Below are 21,641 nucleotides of genomic sequence, written 5' to 3'. Positions count from 1 at the left end.
TACATGTTCCTACCAAAACCAGCTCTGGACAATTACAAAAACAGGTGTCGAAAACGTCCCAGATGTGTGACTCCTAGTGCAAAGGGGAGGATTTCTTTTTTGTCACTGGGAACCATCATTTTACCCTTCAAACAAATCACTTGATCTTCATGAATTAAAGGAGAGCCAGATTGCACAGAATCAAAGCATTATTTTGGCCAAATTCCTGAATTTATATAAGCGTGGCATCGCTACAGTTTTTGTGTCTTTTCTTTCTTCCACTACGAAAATGATCAGCACTATACTGATAATCTGGGCTACAAGCCATTCAGTGAATCTTTTCCCAAAGTAATGGTATGCACTGTGCACAGGAAACATTAAATACATCTGCAGCACAGAGCTATGCCAAGATCCATGTTATGAACTGTGAGAATCTCCCTTGTGATTACACTAGGGCTTATTCCATAAATTCTGGCTGAAGAAAGATAAGGGACAATTAATTAAGAGATTAAAGCTAGATTTTGCCAAAGCATCTATATGCTCATATACAAACACAAATATTTAAATGTGTAAGTACATGCTCAGCTGACCCTCCACTCTCTGAAAACTAGACCTACACTTTTACCTAACACATTTCCATTCGTCTTGTACATCCTGTACGGCAACAGTTGCATATAGTCAGTTTTACTGCTTTGTCTATACAACCAGTCATTTTTCTGAGGTCTCTGAAACCCATCATGATGGGAAAAAAAACCCTCTTAAAATGGCAGAAATATACAATTGTGAAATTTTGAACTGCCAAACTATTTAAATTAGGATAATTCTTGTTTTTAATCTACTGGACTTCAAGTTAAAGGCACTATCTGTAAGTCTCAGACTATATCCTTCTTTATAAATTGCAAAACTGTTTGACAGGTTGGTATTTTAATAACTACAATCCCGGTGAATTGGTAGGAAATCCAATTACAGTGCATCTTGGGTGCTGCACACTCATCTTCATCCCACTCCTATTTTCATTTCCTTTTTGTTAAAAGAACTGGATAACTCATAGGGAACCTTGTTAGATCTGGCAYTATGATTCGCTTTCTTATCAGAAGCTCTTCCATCTACCACCTGTACTGCACCATTTAGCTCAAAATCGCTCACAAGCTCTTTCTAACAATTGAGTACAATCAATTCCTTCGGCAGACTTCCATGCACCTTCTGAATTCCTTTCACTGCCTGCTCGTTATTTTGCAATGCACTTTTCAGTATTTGCAGACTTACCAGAAAAGGTAATTGGTGTGATCAGCTCCATTGCCRAGGAGGGTCAGGGGGGATTTAGCTGACTGACCTGCAGGAATTGATCAAATCCATGAAAGTACTAAACGGGGAAAATGGTTTCGTTTTTGTCGCTTTTATAATTTTATGGTCTTCGGCCACAAGTTAATCACAGACAATTGCACAGAACTGCTGATGTTGGGCCATTATATATTAATGGCGCTGCTATTTTTAATGCTTCTCAGCAAGGTGCTGTTAAGACTTGCCTGCTGAGGAGGCTGGGGCAGCATGCTAGGCAAATCTGCAGATCTGCAGCACACTGCAATGTCATATGAAAATGTTTCATTCAGGGAACCCTAGCAGAAGTTTAATGTCAAAACACAAGGAAGAAACTAATCAAATGCCAGCTGAATACATGGAGAAGGTACATACACCAATATGATCTCTACATGTAGGAGGACAAGCTGTTTCATGGTGAATCTGGCTTCAATACGACTGCAGGACACAGATGTAGCAAGTCTACAGAGATTAAGCCACTAGGTCAGTGGTGGAACAAATGGAATAAAAAGAGGGGAGAGAAATAGTCTCCCTTTATTTTTCAGTATTAAATATTAAGTGTATTCATTTGGGACAGATAATCTCAAAGTGTAGCTCAAAAAAGCTTTGAATGTGACCTGCAAAAGGACGTGGTGGTGGGCACAGGCAACCACATAACTGAGGTCGATCATTTCAGAGCAGCTTCTCACTGAGCTGAGATTAGTGTGATTATGCAAACACCAAGAGCAGCAGAGCTGTATGCCAATCACAGCTTGTAACCTCACACTCATTAGGTACTCAGGGAGTGTTAGCAGATGTGCACACCTTCAGGAGCACCTGCTGTTAAGTGTGAAGATACGTGCATCTCTCTCTTTTTTCTTTACCCTTCACCTAAAAACGGTGAAAAAAAAGGGATTTCTTGTACTTTGAGCATGTCTAACCAAATAACAAATGCTGGTTTTCCTTGTTACTATTAAATAACTTTTAATGGATTATCTTAGAATAAAACACCTGTGCTGCCGAAGAGACCATCTGATTACAGTCACAAACTCCTAATATTATCAGTTACCCTGAGAGGAGCTACTAGAAAACACACATAAACAGTGCCAGTGGAGTGTTCTGCTTTTTCTTTGCAAGCAGCTGAGCAAAGGTGTACCAATGCATATTTCCAAGTGAAAAAGTGATTTTAGGATAAAGTTAAATCCTATTACTAAATCTAGTACCTTTTTTATTAGTTATTTAAATTTATGGGTATATGCAGTGTCAACCCACCATGAAATGAAGGAATTACCAATTTCCAGCATGAATTACTTGATAAAACGAACTGCATTAAATGCAGAGCTGTTGAATAAATCAGTAATGCTACACTGGCTAATTACAAAGTTACTTAAAAAGAAGAAAAACCTGCAGTATTTTACAGTGTATTAAACTTGCAATTGCTTCTTAAGTGGCTAACAGACAAATGTTAGTAAACTCAATACATTTCACAGTGGACYGCAGGAAATACTTTAATGTCTTTAAAAAACATAGTTTAAAGTTATTGAATAGTTAAACTATTCAATATTGCTTCGTAATCAGGCTGCAAAATATTGCAAATGACACTTAGCTTTCTTTTAGTGCTTTCTATCAGTACATTGCAAGTACAGCATAAAAGATGACTCTATAATTATGCTCATTTTACTGATGAGGTGAAAGATGCATGGGGAGAAGTACTGTAGCCAGTGTCATTCAACAGGCTAATTGTGGAGCAAGTGGTCTGACTCTGTCCCCTAAGTCTCAAGCAACTATCATGGCCAGTCTCACAGTGATTTTGAGAAAATTTTCCAAGGTTCTCATTTTTTCTAACTCAATCTAAAAGCACTGTTTTGGAAACATTGAATTTTAATAGCAGTCACAGACAGCTGCGATTTCTCTCAGTAAAATAAATGATTAATTAGTAAAACACAGTATGTAATATATGTCCAGAGTGACTTATTCCTATTGCTATTTGTAGCAATTAGCTTAAATTTCTAAAGCTCTACAGCCTGCATGGTGTTTTGCAGGGTTGCAAAAGAAGCACGGGTACCACACTKAATAATTTATGCTCCAAATTACATAAACACATAGACAGCATATCTTAATTTGCTAGATTACCAGCTAGTAAGATCACTTTCAATAGGCTCATAAAAATATCTAAAAGCAGGAGAATTATCCAGTAGATAATATATATGCTTCATAAAGAATACAGGGAAAATGTGACCTGTGGAAAAAAGTCTAAAAGTAGGCAAGAGTTTCTTTATACTGGTACACTCTGCTTCAGCCCAAAATAACCAACAAGTCCTACTCCTACACTTGGAACAACAACCCCTTACCAATGACTAAATGGATTCTTTCCCAAATAGCTGTATTCTTTCTGTATGTTTATTTCAGCATAAAACCCCTCTCTTCCCAGGCACAAACCTGAAATATTTGTCCTCGCATGTATCTGCCTGAAATRTTCTACCAACGGTTTCAATAAAGGCAAAGCCCTTAAATGTTCTCTCAATTAGCCAGCCTTCAAATATTGTCTCAATTAGCTATAACTCAAACCATAAAGAAGTTATTAGAGAGAAATCATTTCAATCCCATCTGGAAGAGCACAGAAAGTCTATATATTGTTTGGGAAAGAGGCTTTATATATTCATTATTGTTGACAGCAATAAATGAGCAAGAAGCTACATTTTGATTTTTTAGAGGCTTTTGATGCTCACTGATCATATGCAACCAATTAGTGGCCAGAAATGTAATAAAACGTAGAAAGTACACGGAGGAGAAAAGATAATGACACAGACCCTGATTTGGAGGACCAGTTCAGAATGCAGATACCCATCTCAAACTGGAAGATAAGGACTCCATTTCTGAGGGCAGGATTTTTATCCATCCAACTCCCCATCCTTCTTTTCTGCTTTTTCGTATGAGGGTCAGCTAGTTATTACTGAACAAAGGTCAACACCAACTAGACCTTGAGAAACAAATGGTTCAATAAACAGCACTGTGGTGGAGAAAAGGGAGATCAAGAGCTACTTGTAAATCCCAGAAAGGCTACGAAACAGCCTATAATGTCTCATATTCTGAAATGGCTTTTATCAAGCTGCCTGTGCCGATCATCTCCGGCAATGTTTTTTCACTAAACTAACTTTGCCGGCCACAAGTCTCAGTTAGTCCATTTATGGCAGACCCGTCTGTCAGCAAGGGAACATCCATGAGAAAAAGCTGCCAGAGGGGATTCAGAAACACTTTCTGGGCCAGTTTCTGTGGGATCCCGGAGTTTCCTCATGCGCTAGGGTCCTCCAGATGATCTTCAGCTTTGTTCACTGAGCTTCTCAAAGCATTTGGGGACATCCTGCTTTATGAGACTTACATGGCTGAACTTACAAAGAATTATTAGCAGACATTTTCAATGCTTTTTCACTAAAAGTGAAATGGTAATTAATTCTTGTAATTGAATGAACATTCATTAGACTTCTACTAAATATATTACCTAATAACATTCTCAGTCTTGCCAGTTACTGCCATGTCTTCAATTTCCCTTTGCATGATAAGACTAATAAGCTAAACTCACAGCCTTATAAGCCCACGGCTCAGTATTGCATATATTATATGTAGTTTTTCCATATAAATTCTTCAATCACAAGCAATGCAACAAAAAATAGCATATTGTTCTAGCAGGTATTACATTTTGCCAGATCATAATTAAATTGTTTCTTAGACGTGGCACTTAGTGCTTAAGAAGAATCATTATATTGAATAACAGGGCTAATATTTTAACTCAATTAATATGTTATTGTTCAATAAAGAGGTATACACTACTGTAATTTCTTTTTCTATGGATAACATCAGCTATAAAACAGAAATACTGCAGCTTTTTCCTGATAATTCATGTGTAGATTTTTTTCCCATGTAGATTGCATGCTTTATATATTTTTTAAAGTGGATTAAAGTATGTGACATACTATTATTCTTCAGAACAAATATATTTATTTTATATTGTATTAGGCATAAAATATTTCACTTCTATACCATGTAAACCTGACAGAGACTATGTCTGAGTAGGCCTAAATGTGCATGAGAATTCCATGGCAAGGAAAGAATTTTTCTTTTACGTCTTTTAATTCTATACTGTTGTGAGTTTGATTTATAACACTGGTTGGGGCAGAAGTTTTTGGATGAAGAAATTACATCTAGTTACAATAAAAGTATGGTACCTTTTCCATGGAAACTGCCTACCAAATATGCTCAGATGACTTATTTGTCACATTCTTCTACTCAATATTTCAATTTGATTGAATTATATTTTTCCGGAATCTTTCACTAATAATTTAGAAGTGACATAAATGTACAAATGTCTGTATTTCTGAAGATAATCAAGTTGTGTAATTCCAGTATCAATTCGTAATATATTGCAAGGTCATTTTTTCTTTGGTTGTTCACACTGTTAAACTGGGATCCTAATGTTCTTTGCAATCGTATTCCATTCTTGGCTTATTTCCTACATATTTTAATGTGTTTTAAAGATGTTTGTAAGTATTTTATTTTATTGTTACTATTCTTTTAATCTGTTGCAGTTATACCATGGATGATGCCCACCGTATAATGGACAGGGTTTTTTTACTCTTTATGGAGATACGAAGACTGTGTAGTTTAAAAACGACCTTGAAAAATTATTTTTTGTTTTAAGAATTAGTGTTTGAATTTATATCAGTGTAACTGGAGTGTATTACATATCAAATAGCTATTTCTCATGTAGGGTTGCTAAAAAGTATACTCCATGTTCCATACCTTTTCTGTCACTGACACTATACAAGTCACTGATTAAACAAACAAAAAAAGATCTTAAAGGTGATGGAAAAACTAGGAGGTAAATCACAGCACATACACACCATATATAATATCCAACTGTAGCATTAGAAAAGACCATTTTTATTTCATGAGACAGGCAAGACAATCAGAAAAGAAAAAGAGCAGAATTACACTGTGTTACAGTCAGATGGGGAGTTGGAAGTTCCATGGTACAAAGAAAGGAGTAAAAAGGAGAAGGAATGAGTAAGAAGAAAAATGGATACAAGTTACCTAAGGAGGATTTAGTAACTGGCTCACATGAACTATCTTGTGTTCTTTTCATATAGATCACCTGGTGAATGCTTGTAGACGTGATGTACTATAGACTAYGGCATATCTCTATATAGAAAATCACAGTAGATCCATACCCACAGGTAGTGGAATTTGGTAAGTTAAAAATAAAATTCTCATCCTTACCTTTAGAGTGAGAAACACCTTTTTGAGCAAAACAGAAGTAGTCATACTAGAAGCAAGCTATCAATGGTACCAGCTGAAGCACAATTTATATGCCATGCGATATTATAATTTTTATTATTTATTTGCATTTACAATAGGGTTATAAATCCTGCACAATAAACAAGAACCCTTAAAGTCACTCTACTCCCTGATACTATATAAGCTCAAAGTTATGGAGAATTAATTATTTCAGTTCTGGATTCAGCAAAACAGAAGGTCATAAGGAAGTTCAACAGCTTAAAGCCTCTAGTGACTGAAGGAGACYGGAAGGCATGGGGCTGACCATCTGGCAAAAACATGCTATTGAGGAGGACTAATGGATAACTATCACAGTTAAACCTTTAATAAATCTTCTAGATAGGACAACAATTGGTTGACTCAGATACAGATGGTCAAGGAGTGACCAAAAAATGTTGCCAACGTCTTATTTTGGTGTTTAACTGTCTCAGTTAAATGAATAGCACTTCATCATAGTATGGAGTTGCAAAAAGGAAATTCTGATCAGATATTACAGAAACAAGTTTACAATGATACAGTCAAATATTGGAACAGGCTGCTCAAAGAGGCTGTGGAATTCCCATTAAGGTACCAAGACCTTAACTGGACGAGGCCCTCAGCAACCTGTTCTAACCTGGCCTTGCTTGAGCAGAGCGTTGGACCTCCAGAGAGTCCTCAGAACCTGAACTATTCTGTATTTCCAGGAACTGTACAACCAAAACAGCAAAAAAAGATCCTTCTTGTAGATCTCAAAGAACATCATTCTGTGGTACACTGACACAAAAATGAAAGCTTGTCATAAATTAATCTGTGTCATAGCACCACAGTTGGACAATGACAGAAAATACCAGTAATAATTTGGTTTCTTCTAAAATTCTAAAGGAAACTTAATGCAAAATAAAATTTTCAATATACTTCCACAGTTCATGAGGGAGGCTGGAGAATACAGCAGGAGTGAACAAGTCAGCATTCTCAAAATTGTTAGAATGGCCTGAGAAATCTAATTTCATCTGTCATTTATGAAACCTAAGCTAGTAACCTTTAACATTAATACTTCTAAAATACTCAGAAGAGCATTTTCTTTCCTTGTGCAACTCTCCTCTGAATTAATTGCATATAACCTCCTATTCAACAGCAAATGCAGAGAGAAAACTGAAAATCTCTAACATAGGAGAGGCAAACAATAGAACAATTTATTTTAATCTAAAGCAGCCCACCCATTCCATCCCCCCACCTTTTTGGTTAAGGCTTAAGAGGATTTTACTTCTCTGCACAGAGAGATGGCAGTATCAGTTAAATTCTGGTATCGTTATAAGCTTTCTGAACTTTACCACACTGAGGCACTATTTATCWCTATAGGTTGAAGATATAAAATACAATCTAGAAATAGACTTACACCAAATRGAACAATGAATAACAAAATAAAATAATGAACAAGATGTTCTGCTCCAATCTGATTCATAGCATGTCCCCCTTCCTTTTACACCAGTGGTCACTTGGAGTAGAACTTCTTAAGTTGTTGCAGGGTTTCAGACACTCAAAAGAAATACTTCTGTACCAATTCCATATATTGAAGACATATTAAAAGACATCAAGTCCATAATATTTTTCTGACCCCCTTCTGCTGCTTAGCTCAATAATCCTGCAAGCTATTAATTTAATTTAATAAATGAGTGATTACCTCCTGAAGAACCCTCTTCATTTTCAGCAGCAATGTCTTTACAGCTGTGCAGTCCTGCAACATCAGTCTGAAGGGCAAAGATTCAATGCCTCCCCCTTCTTCCAGACCAGTAAAAGGCCACTCCACCGACGGGCTGCCAGCCAGCTGGCTGACACGAGGGTACCTGGCTTCTCCTTGGTCCACCTCCTTTGATAACTTCAGGGATAGGTTCCTTACAAGAGAAAACAGAAAGATCAACRTTGAAATATGAAAAGGAAAAAGAACCAATGATTTTCAGCTTTTACTTCTGAGTTTAAAGAGGCATTACACATTCACTTTTTGAGACTGCTATCATGAATGGCCCTTATAAYGTACATATAACCATATGGTCTTAGCAATAAAATGTGCATTTAGAAAGTGTCATTTTCTAAAGGATTTGAAACCAAGCTCTCTCCCATGCCCTTCAGAAGAAAGCCATTTTCTTAAAACGAAATACCTTATGGGCCCGACTGCTATGGGTATAYTCTGCCTGAGTTCTGCTTTATGAGAAAATCAGTAATTGCGCAATCTGCATGCACTTTCGAAAGCTTAATCATGTTCTTCCATATGCTTTGACTCRGAAACTCAGAAAGAAAGAAAAAACAACAAAGAAAATATTCCCTTCTGGACTGGCCTAATGACCATGTTATTCTATAAGCTGGAATTTGAAATTTAATTAATCTTTACTCACCCTTAAGTTTAGTTACCATTGAAGCTATTTAAGCAGAACATGACATGAAACAAGATTAGGTTTTGGCTGAGAACCCATTAAAGACAATGGAAAGATCCTGACAAATCTTGATGGTCTTTGGAGGTAAAGGAATACCATTATTATGCTTTTTGCACCTGAAATCCTGTTCTACAGACATACTATCTTCCATTATTATCAGAGCAAGACATCTATAAGAAAGACTAATATACTGGAGCAAGGCTAATAAGAAYGTTATGGGGCTGGAGCACATGACATATGAGGAGAGCCTCAGAGAGTTGGGTTTGTTCAGTTTTCAGAAGAGAAGGCAGAAGGGATCTCATTGCTGTCTACAGCAATGTCTACAGTGGGAGGGTACAGAGGAGGTGGAGCCAGACTCTTCTCAGGGGTGCACAGCAACAGGACAAGAGACAACAGACACAAGCTACGATACAAAAAATTGAGACTAGCATAATAGGATTACAGACTTGATATAAGGATTTTTTTTTCTTTTTTACCATGAGGGAGGCCAAACACAGGAACAGGGGCCCAGAGAAATGCAGGACCTCCATCTGTGGAGATATTCACAACACAGCTGGACAAGGTCCTGAGCAAACTGCTCTAATTGAACCTGCTCCAAGCAGGAGCTTATAGCAGAGACCTGCACAGGTCCCTTCTCAACTGCATGGTTCTGTGGTCTAGAGGACTGTAAAAACTCAGCCAAAAGATTAATAATGGGGGACAATTTAAAAGTAGACAACTTGACATCTTGGTGGAACAGAAAATAAGTAAAAACACTACGGATATTTCTGGCATGAAAAGCATTCAAAACTTTCATGTTGCACCTATTTTCTCTTTGACCAGTGGGAGAAAGGACAAATGCTGAATGAAGAATAAATCTCAGAATGTGGTTGCACTGTGTAATAATGGYATATTAATTATTGCTAAATTACAAAAGGATTGTAACAGCAATGCATATGACACCCATATTCATACTAATTTAATTCACTATAATTAAAGATGTTAGCATAGGTGSTGAAGAAAATTAATATTATTCATTTAATGTATAGTTCAAATTTTCTGTTCCATTTGAAATTTCATGCAACACAAAACTTTGAATCTGAATTTTAAGTATTGCCATCTTTTGAAAGAACAAAGGATGTTTTTCCACGTGCATTTTACTTTAAAGTTAACCTTGGTTCTATAAGAACCATGTGCATAAACAGGATTAATAAGATTTTTTAAGACAAAAAATTCCTAGTGCCATACAAATAAATGGTAAATGAGACTACTAGAATTATCTTATATGGATGGATCCTTTTTATACGTCACAAACTATGTAATGTGCAGTATGGACAATGCATTAGATCAAGGAATGCACTAAAACAGATCACTGATCTGGACAGATGATCATAATGGACAACAGAAAGAGAATTTTCTAATCCAGGCTTTTGAAAAGTTTTAGTGAAGAATTAAATTAATCTGTTTTTAATTTTTTAAATACACTKAAACAACTTTGTGAATGGAATATTTTGTGTCCTTTAAAATGTAATCTGAGGTGGATGGTAAAAGTGCATGAGCCTGAAGGACGTTAAGTTATTGCTGGTTCATGGCCTTTTTTAAAGCAGCAGGTATAAATCACGCAGAGGAAAAAAACAGCCCTTAACAGAAGTTTTGTAACATAAGCCACTTTTAAGGGTTTATTAAAAAAGCCATATTCAAACTATGGGAATCTATACTTCAGTAAGATTTATGTAGCCAAAATACATTATTTAACTTGAGTAAGGCAAAACAGAACTAGGTCTCTCTCTTTCCTGCCTGATGCCTGCAGGCTGGGAGATAAAATATTGCTTAGAATGTTCCCCATCTTCACATTGCGAGTGCCAGCAGAAGTTGCATCTTCCTCATGCTCCTGAAGAGATGTCTTGTGTGGATAACATCCTGACACCGAGAAATAACCCACTGAGATGTAACACCTCCTGGAAGGAGTCTTTCACAGTGCATTTTTTCAGGGAGAAGAACCTGGCATCAACAGCAATAGCCTGCTGCCCTTGTGACTAGAGAAACCATCAGTACACTTGGAGAACCATCATCCTCTGCTAGATGGAACAGATGTAGTATTTATGTATGAACTATAAATGCACTGAAAATTCAGCAAATCTTGATTTCAGTTGAAGGAAATACTTTCAATGACTTCAGTGAGTTTTACATTGACATCACACTGCTGAACACACGAAATTATTGTCTTTATAAATACAGAATCTTATACTAAGGTATGAAAAGGACCATAATACATCAAAACTCACAGTCATAAAGAGTTAAAAATCTAACTTGGTTGCTACTAGATAAACTAATGTCTACTTACAGTTGGCATACATGAGTGCATAGATCATATGGTATCTCTGAAGTATCTGAATAGAATATAACTGATCTATGACAGAAAAATTCTTCACTATTTGATACAACTGCTTCTACTTGCTGCAGGAAAAAGCTAATTTGAAATTCATTCCACAACTGATTTTTCATCAATTTATCATTAACAATGTCTAGATTGTCTATTATGGTATTATTATGGTAAACCACTGCAATTCATTTCAAAGCAGCAGTAAGGATTTAGCAGAAGAAAAGTTCTTACTAAAATTACGAGTTTTCCCTTACTAATAGAACATCTCTTTGCCTTTGAATTTGGAGAAGGAGCAAGTTCCTTGACCATCAGYGGCAGGAGCCGCTTACAGATGGTCAACCCCCTCTACCTTCCAAAGAAGTATTTACTGTAATCAAAACATTTCACAGGCATGTGTTAACTGTGACAAACTTTCTGAATTGTGGATGAAAAACCTCAAAAGGTCTATTTTAATGATTGAAGACAAGGTACTTCATTTAAATGACAATACTAATTCCTTAATATTATCAAAATAAAACATTTCAAAAAAGCAATTTAGTCACATTTGAATATATGGCTCCTATCTGAGYTCTAAATTTGTCTGTCATATGCACACACTTAGGCTATGTCCATACTACTTACTTAAACCATTCCAGAATATCTTCCTCAGAGCTGAAAGTCAACAGTACTGTTAGTGTTAGGGTGATTCCTGAAATGGCTTGATCCATCCCAACTATCACTCTTTCAAATGATTTCCAGGCAAGGTTTGGTTGTCAGCACAGGAGGTTTGGATGTGGCCACTCCATTCTGGAGGTAAGAGTTAGYGGTGCGGATGGAGCCATTTCATGCTATTTGGGCCAGTGCTGAAGAACAATCCCACGCGCATTTGCTAGTGTAGTTGTCACCTCAGATTCCTGATCCCAGCTGCAGGACTCCTCACGCTGAAGGCTTGAAACCCAGCTAGACTAGTAGGCCAGAGAAGAGGCAGCCTGTTCTGGCAAGCCTTGGTATGAACTGTGGATGCAGTGGCAAATCACAGCTGAGATCAGTGGGTAGGAAGCTGCTCTTCATGTCTTCCCAGGTGTTAGACTTCACTTTTCAGACAACACATGAGACAACCTCCATGAATAGTCCCTTCATCGTTCCATTCCTTGGCGTGGCTCTCACCAGTCTCCCCATTCTGCCAGCTGTGTGTAATCTAGCCATCAGGCGGATCATTTTGTCAAGAGCTGAGGCATAACAATCATGCCCTACTAGATAACTTCAAAAGCAAACTCTCTGTGTATGTTAAAAAATTCTACCTGCAAATGCAAAGAGCAGCATTTGAAAYCTATGATTCCGGTATTTCATTTGATGAACACCAGGCAAAGTCTGACAGAAGGTACACTTAAAACTGCCCACTCCTCTAGATCAGTGTCATAGGATCATAGGATATTCAGGTTGGAAGGGACTTCAGGTGGTCACCTAGTCCAAACTCCTGCTCAAAGCAGGGTCAACCTAAAACCTGTGCCTACAGCTGCGTATTACATCTAAGCGATTTGCAAATGGTAAATGAGAAAAGTAAACAATGTCAGCAGAGCTAATGTCATCATGAGGTCTGAAAATTTACAGAAAATTTGTTACAAATTTCTAAATGTAGAAAAGTGTGAAAACCTGTGCAATTTGATGGTACTTTGGGCCTATTGGCTTTTTTCTATTTTATCTGGACACATCTGCTAAATATCATAAATATATTTCCTCATTTCAAGCTACAATATCCACATTCAGCAAAGTGATAATGCCACTAAGGCAAAGTAGCTCTATTTCAAAAGCAAATTTTATTGAAATAGTGAGATCGCATAAAAATTACCAGAGAAGCTTAGCATTTTTAATAGCCTCCATAAATCCAGTGCAACTGCATGTTAAATAACTGAGGAAGAGACACAATTGTGCAGCTCCTGTCAAAGCTTCTTTCACATACAAAACTAAAACAAGAACAAATTTCTTATTCCAAAGCATCTTTAAAGGGTTCTACTGTAAGGGAAAAACCCAAAGATTTACAACTTGAGCTAGTTGGAGCTGTTTTCTTCTTTCTTACTGATCCTCGAATCAATAATTTGAAGACTATGGTAATTTGAACTTCACTTACACAAAGATCCCCAGATTAYGTGAAGGTTAATCTTCTTAGTTTTCCTCAACAGTGCTCAAGACGCCGGCGTAACAGAATTAGCCCGRACTAATACAATTGTCCCATAGAGCCTGCACCTCTGGGTACCAGCATAGCAGAAGAGAGGCATCTAGCACTGCGTGCATCAGGAAAGCTCTACGAGCAGCGCAAACGACCCCAGACTCTAAGAGAAGAACTGAACAAACCTTCCCCGTTCCCTGAGGGCATATCTCATAAAGCAGGGGCTTCRATAAAGCTTTCAATCACTTCTTYTAAGTGTTTGTGTGTGCATCTGAGYGTGCATATGCATTCATGTATATACATATAATCACATAAGTATAGCTATAAAATACGTACGCAATCACAAACACACACACTCATAAACTTACATGAGTAATACATGCATATATAAAAATTCATATATATTCAATCTTTGGGAACATTTCAGCAAAAACAACCTCTTATTTGTTCTTAACCTGGCCCAYAAGGAAGCATATTTCCTTTTATATCAGAAAAATGTTATTAGCTCAATATAGAGATAACATCAGAAAGGATCCTGAAATCCTTTTTCATACAAATCTGGAGAGCCTTCAATACCTAGTTTTCCACTCATATAGAATTTTATTTTATTTTTTCTCACCAACAGCTGAAAGGGAGCCCCTTTTAGAAAAAATTCACTATTATTCCAAGAAAGAACCCTCAGTTAGACCATGTAAGAGCAATTACATCCGATTTTTAGAGAAAAATCTGCCTACCTCAAATGGCTCCAAAATTCAGTTCAAAGCACTCTATGGCCCTCTTGCAATGATATATGCTACTGTCGACTCCTACAGTCACTCCAGACTGGACCTTAATCTCTAGATTAATCTAGAGTAATCTCTTGCTAATCTCACTTAGTAAGCAATGTTCTTTTTCCCATCCGATTACAATTCAAATTTATGGAAAAATGTTGGAAAAAAGAAAGGCCTTTCTGCACATTTAGCAGAACACAGACTTTTAAGGCACATGCCTAACTGTTCCAAAAGGCATATCACATTTACTATTAAGTGTCTAAATAATTTTCAAACTCTGGTCAAGAAGGACAGAAATTCCTAAACTCCACACTCAGTTCTGAAAATGGGTTTCAGGCTTTGCAATATYGAGAAGATAAATAGGTAAACCAAACAAACACTTGGCTAATTACCCCTACTGGCATTTTTTGGCATCAAATCTTTATGACTTTCTGTCCACCCTCTTCACACAATTTYTCAATGTTACTTCTGTTCTAACAGAGAATGCTTCAAAAGTTACAGGGATGACATCTTAGAAAATAAAGCTGCGTTGTGTCATAGGTATATACTGTTTGACATTTTACAGCTTTTAGAACTATGTATCATTTTTCGGTACTCTGATGATGAGATTTTTCAAGGTCAGCCTTTTGGAAAAATGATGTTCAGTATCTGTCATTACCAAACTATGCACACACGCACACACAAATGTGCACACATCCTATAATGGCTAGTGTTGCTATAAGTCAAGAGACTGTCAGCCTTTTCCATTATAACCCCTCTTTTTTCAAAGGTTTATATCTCAGCCATAAAGATTTCCTTTGGGCTAGAACTTGGCAATCAAGAAATATGGAATCAAATTTAAAAAAAAAAAAGCCCTCCATTTTTCAGCTACTGCTCAAGTACAGCTGCTAAGGGCATGTCTAACATTTCTTTTCTTTCTCTAAATTCTACAGGAGTCAAGAGTTCCCCTTATATTCCCTTGATCTAGCACACAAAAACACAAAACTTGAGATTTTGATCGTCTTCTYCCTCCAGGAATCTATTATGACATTTTAAATATGATACAAATAAGATAATGTAATACAATACAGTAATCGGATAACATCCCAGAAAATAGCTACTTGGAAAAGACCAGTGGGGCTTATTCAATTTCAAGCGGTAACTGCGTGGTAGCAAATAAACCATTACAGACAAACCCCAAAAAGGAAATGAGGCTGCCTGTGTGCCGAGAGTTCTGAAGAATCTGATTCTTTTTAAAAAAAWTTTTAACAATTCAGCAGATGATCATTATTTCAACTATTTTACAACTAGTCTACAAAATACAAAGTACAGCTTAATTACGCACAAAATGAAGAAGTAAGTAACATTTTCTCTCTATTTGCGGTATAAACAAAAGAAGGTTTACTTTTTATCTGGATAAGGATAAGTCTACGTGCAATCATTGCAGCCTTTGTAAAAGCCAGGTACTTCCRACTGGACACTGTCTTGGCATAGCTAAAGCTAAAGGTGCCCAGTGTCTTCTCCAAACTTACTCCACATGTGCCCCACATAACTGTCTTAGTTCAGGTGACCCAGGACTAGAAAAACAAAATTTCAACTAATCTAGAGAAGAAGACAGGTATACAAGTGTGCTGAGCAAACTTTTATAATGTTGAGGAAAAGGAGAAAAGTGWATCTGTTTTGCCACTGTTACCTTCTAGATCAAAACACCATTTCTCATCAGCTTTGCTCTCTGCTGTAAATGGTTGGGTCTCGCTCTGAGAACTTCTGCAAATAGGATGGAAAACTTTTCTGTTCTCAGGAGGTTAAAACATGTAAAAACAAGCTGGAAAATTAAGGCAGATATTGGACTTGCTGCCTGCCTTCCAAGAAGCATAAGAAGTGCAGTCCATTCATTCAGTTACCAAACTAGGTCCCCTGAATTAAAAAYAAAATGCTAATTACTTTCTTCTATAGGTCAGCATTTTTTCCTACCAAGGCTTTTCRAAAATCTGTTCAAAATGATTTATATTTCATACATAAAAAAGATTTAAAAAATTGTCTGCAAGAAGCTGCAACAATCCTATAGTTAAGAGGTTCATGTGAGATACGTTTGAAGGATTTAATTAATATTTAATAAAATACTCCAAGTGGGATACCTGACACATTCCACTTGCTTTCCTCACGTCCCACCCCCCAGGCACCTTCATCCTGGGCAGCCARTTCAGGGACTTCTTCCTTCTTCCTGGACTGGGCCCAAACACAGCTGTCTGCGTGAAGAAAATATTCTATACTCTTTAATGAAATCAACACAATGCACCTTCCTTTTAGTGAAAATACATGATTAAACAAATGTATCCCTGATAGTTCTCATTGCTGTCTCTCACAGTTTAAGAATAATGAGTTAAAAAGAGTTGTGTTTAAGTGCGGAGGYTACCTTCCATCTACTTTATGTAGGGAATTTGATTAATATGTCAGGAGGAAACTGCAACTTTTAAAGCCATCCTATTTCATTATCACATAAAATAGTTAGAACCTAGTGTTATTCTTAAAAGAGCTTTTACGTTAAATCCCCTTTTATGACCAATAAATGAAAGCATATAATGAATTTAGGGACATAATTTATAAGGAAATCCAGAATATGCATGTCGCTGTATATTCATTCTTGAAAAACTGCAATCTACAGAGTGTTTAAAARGAAATTAATCCTTAAATTGGATTCATCTGTAAGGTTTTTAGGAAACRTTAGGAAATTAAGCTGTCACAAAAGTTCCAATTCCACTGACAAACTTCTGCACAGCCACAGTGATTGTAAAAGCCTGATTAAAGCAAAGGAACATAACATGAGAAATCCAGCATCAATGTTAACTATAAACACACCASGTATTTGGTAAAGTTTGCTAACAAGAAATTTAATGCAGTTTTGGGCACAGTGGCTGCAGACACCAACGTGGAACTATGACAAGGGAAGTAAATAGCTCTCATCTGTGTGTAATCACCTTAAAAGGTACCTAAGATACTGTGAGCTTCCCAAGCACAATGACATTGCAGCAACCACTTGCCTTCGGGGGGCACAAAGCCTCCATTTGTCCCCCGACCACTACGTAACCGGCCAACACAACCAGTTCCCAGCCGCACGCGGGAAGAAAGCTTGTAAGCGGTGGGAGCTTTGGGGCATTATTTCCATGTGAAAGTGTCCTACCAAGCTGCTAGAGGGCTTACATTCGTTCCGCGAGGTGTCACTTGCAAGGCAGGCGTTGCCATGCGTGCACTCAGATTTTAATTAGTGAAATTAAACCCCTCCAGAAGAACATGCTCAATTTTTTAACCAAGATGTTAGGGACCAAACAWAAAGAAAGCAATAAACTAATTAATGTGTAAATTAACCTAATTGTGTTGTTCTTACTTGACATAATCAATTACTCAGTGCCTCAGCAGAAACAGGTTATTTTATCATATGGTGAAACTAGTCTGTCTACAAGAAAATTCTCCAGCCTTTTCCAGTATGGCCTTGAATGTTTTTCTTTTTGATTCAGTTCAAAGAATAATCAGAATATTTAGTTTAATTTGACCAAAATACTGCAGTAGTATTTTTATACTGCCTTCTTACAGAGGAAGCCTTTCCACCCTCCCCCAGTTTTACCTTCTATGCCACAGTAAATCTAAAATCTTGGCAAATTAAGGCCAGAAGCAGATGAAAAAGAAACGTTCAGGTTGGTTGACTATGGAGGCCCAAAGTTCAGCTCTCTGAATCATATTTCAATACCTCTAAATATTTATTTGGAGTCCAGTACACAGAAAGAAGTAGCATGAAAAAATTTAATAGCAGCACTGAGCTGTTTGCTGTTTACTGTATTTTTGTTTTGATGCTCATCTCTCTTTAACTACAAGGGACGTTAGATCCTCTGTCTCTTACCTTTGGTTTTTAGATTGTCCACATTAAGATTAACTGTTTATTTCAGTGTTTTACTCTCTGGYTGCTACGTTCTCTACTTTAGGGACTCTGCCTGAGTTACCAGRCTATCTGGAGGCTCTGTAATTGCTTCGAGGGTTGCACTGGCAGCCATGCTTAAGGCTGAGAACAACAGGGAGAGCAGCACTGGGCAAAAAGATACAAGCTTAGAAAAGGTGCGTCTCGTTGAAACCTCACAGCCCATCATTTCACATTTACGTCCGAAGTCTGAACTCTTTTTGGCCGCACGTAGTTGAATTTTGAGCAATTACAATTTAGTAGAATTACTAATTTGTAGTAGAATTCATAGCATTTCCTCTGAGAAATATTAAACATATATCACATAAAAGAGTAATTTATATTTTTATTTACTTATTTTGCAAACTCTTTGTCACAACAGCATTAGTAACAGGCAGCCCTAACAATTTTTGGAGCGTGTATTAAAACTCACTGTCCAAAGCCCTATCTAAATCAAGATTAAAACTGGACTTGCCAACTCTCATTAATTTTCAAGGAACTTAGTATCATTGCTCCAGTTTTTGGAATACATTGGATTTTTCAATAGAGATAATTGTTGCATGAAAAGCCAATTTCCAGCCTGCACTGTTGCCATATACAGCTTGAAATTTTGATTTAAGCACACCTTTTKGAAAGCAGAAGATAAAGAAGTCAAAACATATGCCTGTGTACATCTATACATTGTACAATCTTTGAATTTTGGTATGGCCTGACTTATGACTCTGAATATTTTGAGCTGATAATGCAAAGCCATCCTCCTTCCTTGCTTGCAAGGATGTAAAATCCATCAGACACATCCATTAACATTCATATTAAGCTAGCTGTCTAGCTAGGCTGTCATTCTCCAAGTCTGACACACAAAAACTTAGCAACACTTCAGGGATTTATGGGCATCACTAGAGAAGAGGTCCAGCAAGTATGCATGGGACACCGGCAGAAGAGAAAAGAAGGGAGAAGAGAGAAGAGGTTATTTAGGAGGGGATGACTGAATGAGGAACAGCAAGACATTTGCCTGCTATTACCAGAACAATTCTATTCCTTACTGGTTGGGTTTTTTTCCCCCTCATTTTTTGACTTAAGTGGTTTTTTTGGGGGGGGGGGTTGTTTGTTTGTTTTTTAAGAATTATGTCTTCTCATGCGTTTGAACAAGCAACAAGACATTTGGAGATCAACTGTAATAAAAAGAGAAGCAGATAACAACATGCCTAGGAATACAGGGGCTTCGTCTAGGCATAAACATGTAATTAGTCTGGGGTGMCTCAACTTCAAGAATAACGTCACAGCTTCAGCCCAAGGTACACCAGAACAGGCCGTGTTCAGAAGGGCGCTCCGCGGGCCAGCCGGGGAGGCGTCCTTTCCAAGGCTTGCAAAGAGGGTGCAAATACCTACCTCCTGGTGCCATAGCCCTGCTTCCAACTCGGGCCGGCTCGAATGTTATCACATCTTCTCTGCTGTGCACACCGAAGAGTGCTTGACATTTAAAACCAGATAACACTGGCTGGTAGCAAAGGGGAAGGTTTCTATTCACACTAAGCGGCATAAACACCGATCACTATCTTTGTTCAGTTGTGCTTGAAACAAAGCCCAGGATGCAAACGACTGCTCTGTGCAGAGCGAGGAAAAATGATAAAAGTTTTCCTTTCTGCTGTGACCTCTCCCAGGAGAGACAACCTCATTCTGATGAATATAGTGCAGGGCACTTGTCACAAAAGGATAAAGTTCAATTTTTTCTGACGGAACTGACAATATTATAATGCTGTTTTTCACCTGCTTTGTGGGGAGATGATAGAGAAAGATGAGACAGATATCAAATTAACTCCTAAAAAAAATCTTGATGTCACAAAACCCTAGGGAAGCTAGCAGTATTCACTTTAAAACCACAGTTCTCAGTCCCAAAAAATTGGAACGTTGTGCCTTTGAGTCTGCATTTAGCACTTTATGGAGATTTACACCTACCTAGTAAAAAGGATATTTTATTGGTTAAAACATCAAGTTGATAGAAAGTCTGGGCAAAGCTTAAGAGAGGGAAGAGGGTACAAAAGACCTATGACATGCAGAAACCGTATTATTACTTGCTTCCCAGGATGGCCAGGAGTTGTTAACACCCCTTTCACTTAGCTTCCTTGTTTCTCACAAGGAGACCAAGCCTCAAAGAGGTATAGTGTCCAGATTGTATTCATCTAAGGATCACTTAAGAAACTTCAGTCACAGATCTCTGGGTCCTGACAGCTGAGATTTCAAATTTCAAACAAAAGAAGTTTTACTTAACAACTTTGGCCTAATTAAAAGCATGTGAATGATATCTGAGAACTTCTGGATTTCTAGTGTGTTGGGGGCAGGTAGTAAAAGGATCTACTCCTTCAAGTTTTATGGAACCACTTAAATTCATGCCAAATCTACAAAAAGAATCATTCTCAAAATGTTTGCTCAATGGCATCATCACTTTTGAGTACATTGTGCAAAATACCCAAAGTTTGGGAAATATTTCTGGGAAATGACAAGGCAGGAAGGAGAATCTGCCTGAATCACTTTCCTGAAGACAAAGGGAGACTACTGGTCCCAATCCTAAAATTGCAAAACTGGACGTGTCAACTATAAATATTTCAGCTGGTTATAAATAATTCAGCACTGTTAGGTATAGTTTGCAAAGAAATTTAGAGGAGTTTTGGATACCTCTCCTTGGAATTTTTGGCTCTGTCTCACTTTTTTGGTCTCATGACATCCCTTCTCCTGCAACCTGTGAACCTCCATCGCCTCCTGGCAGCAATCTGTCACAACTACAGAGGTGATCCCAGAAAGAAAGGAAATTCTCTCTTTCCCTACACACACCCAGACCCCCAACAAGCCACTACCTTTCTTCCAGTGGAAGCCTACATGCAGCCAGCATAATAAACTGGTATAATTAAGCACAGTTAAGCTAAACTGACATTAGGTTGATCTAGTAGATCCTTTACTAGTCACAGGTGTGACAGTTCCAATAAAACTCCAAGCATAACCTACAAGATTTTCTCCTTCCCCGAAAAAACATTGTCTATCCAGCCCTGAATGAAATTGTCAGCTTCTGTTGGCCAGAGTTGTACAGTAAAACACAATGTTTGCCAGCAAAATCTGGCAGCAGGCAATTAATAAAACAAGTTTTTCTTTAGAGACGTTTTTATTAGTTCTAGAAGCAGCACTGACTTTTTTTTTTAACACAGCACCATTTGTCAAGCTTTTTGTTTAATTTTCAACAAAGAACACAATGTTGGAAAACAGAAATGCCTAGATCAGAGCACAGTTTAAGCAAAAGTCACTTCTAAATCATTTTATACGTACTTTGATACTATGAATTATTTTTAGGGAACATAAAATAAAGTAAGAATTCATTAAGCTAATTCAGATGGTTTTTCCCTCATCCCATCACTCCTGAATAAAGCCAACC

The 21,641-nt window shown here is 37.4% G+C and overlaps 1 protein-coding gene across 1 annotated transcript in view; it reads right to left on the bottom strand.

Annotated features, from left to right (window-relative positions):
• Positions 1 to 21,641, bottom strand: part of CCSER1 (coiled-coil serine rich protein 1) — a 647,497-nt gene that overhangs the window by 428,691 nt on the left and 197,165 nt on the right. The window contains exon 5 of the mRNA XM_026084203.1: positions 8,267 to 8,477. Coding sequence (XP_025939988.1) covers positions 8,267 to 8,477 — 211 coding nt within the window. The remainder of the gene's footprint in view (positions 1 to 8,266; positions 8,478 to 21,641) is intronic.

The sequence above is a fragment of the Apteryx rowi genome, unplaced genomic scaffold (genome assembly GCF_003343035.1).
Source record: "Apteryx rowi isolate R43461 unplaced genomic scaffold, aptRow1 scaffold_63, whole genome shotgun sequence".
NCBI classification, from domain to species: domain Eukaryota; kingdom Metazoa; phylum Chordata; class Aves; order Apterygiformes; family Apterygidae; genus Apteryx; species Apteryx rowi.
The sequence above is the reverse complement of the archived record's forward strand: the minus strand, read 5'-3'. Positions and strand labels throughout refer to the sequence as shown.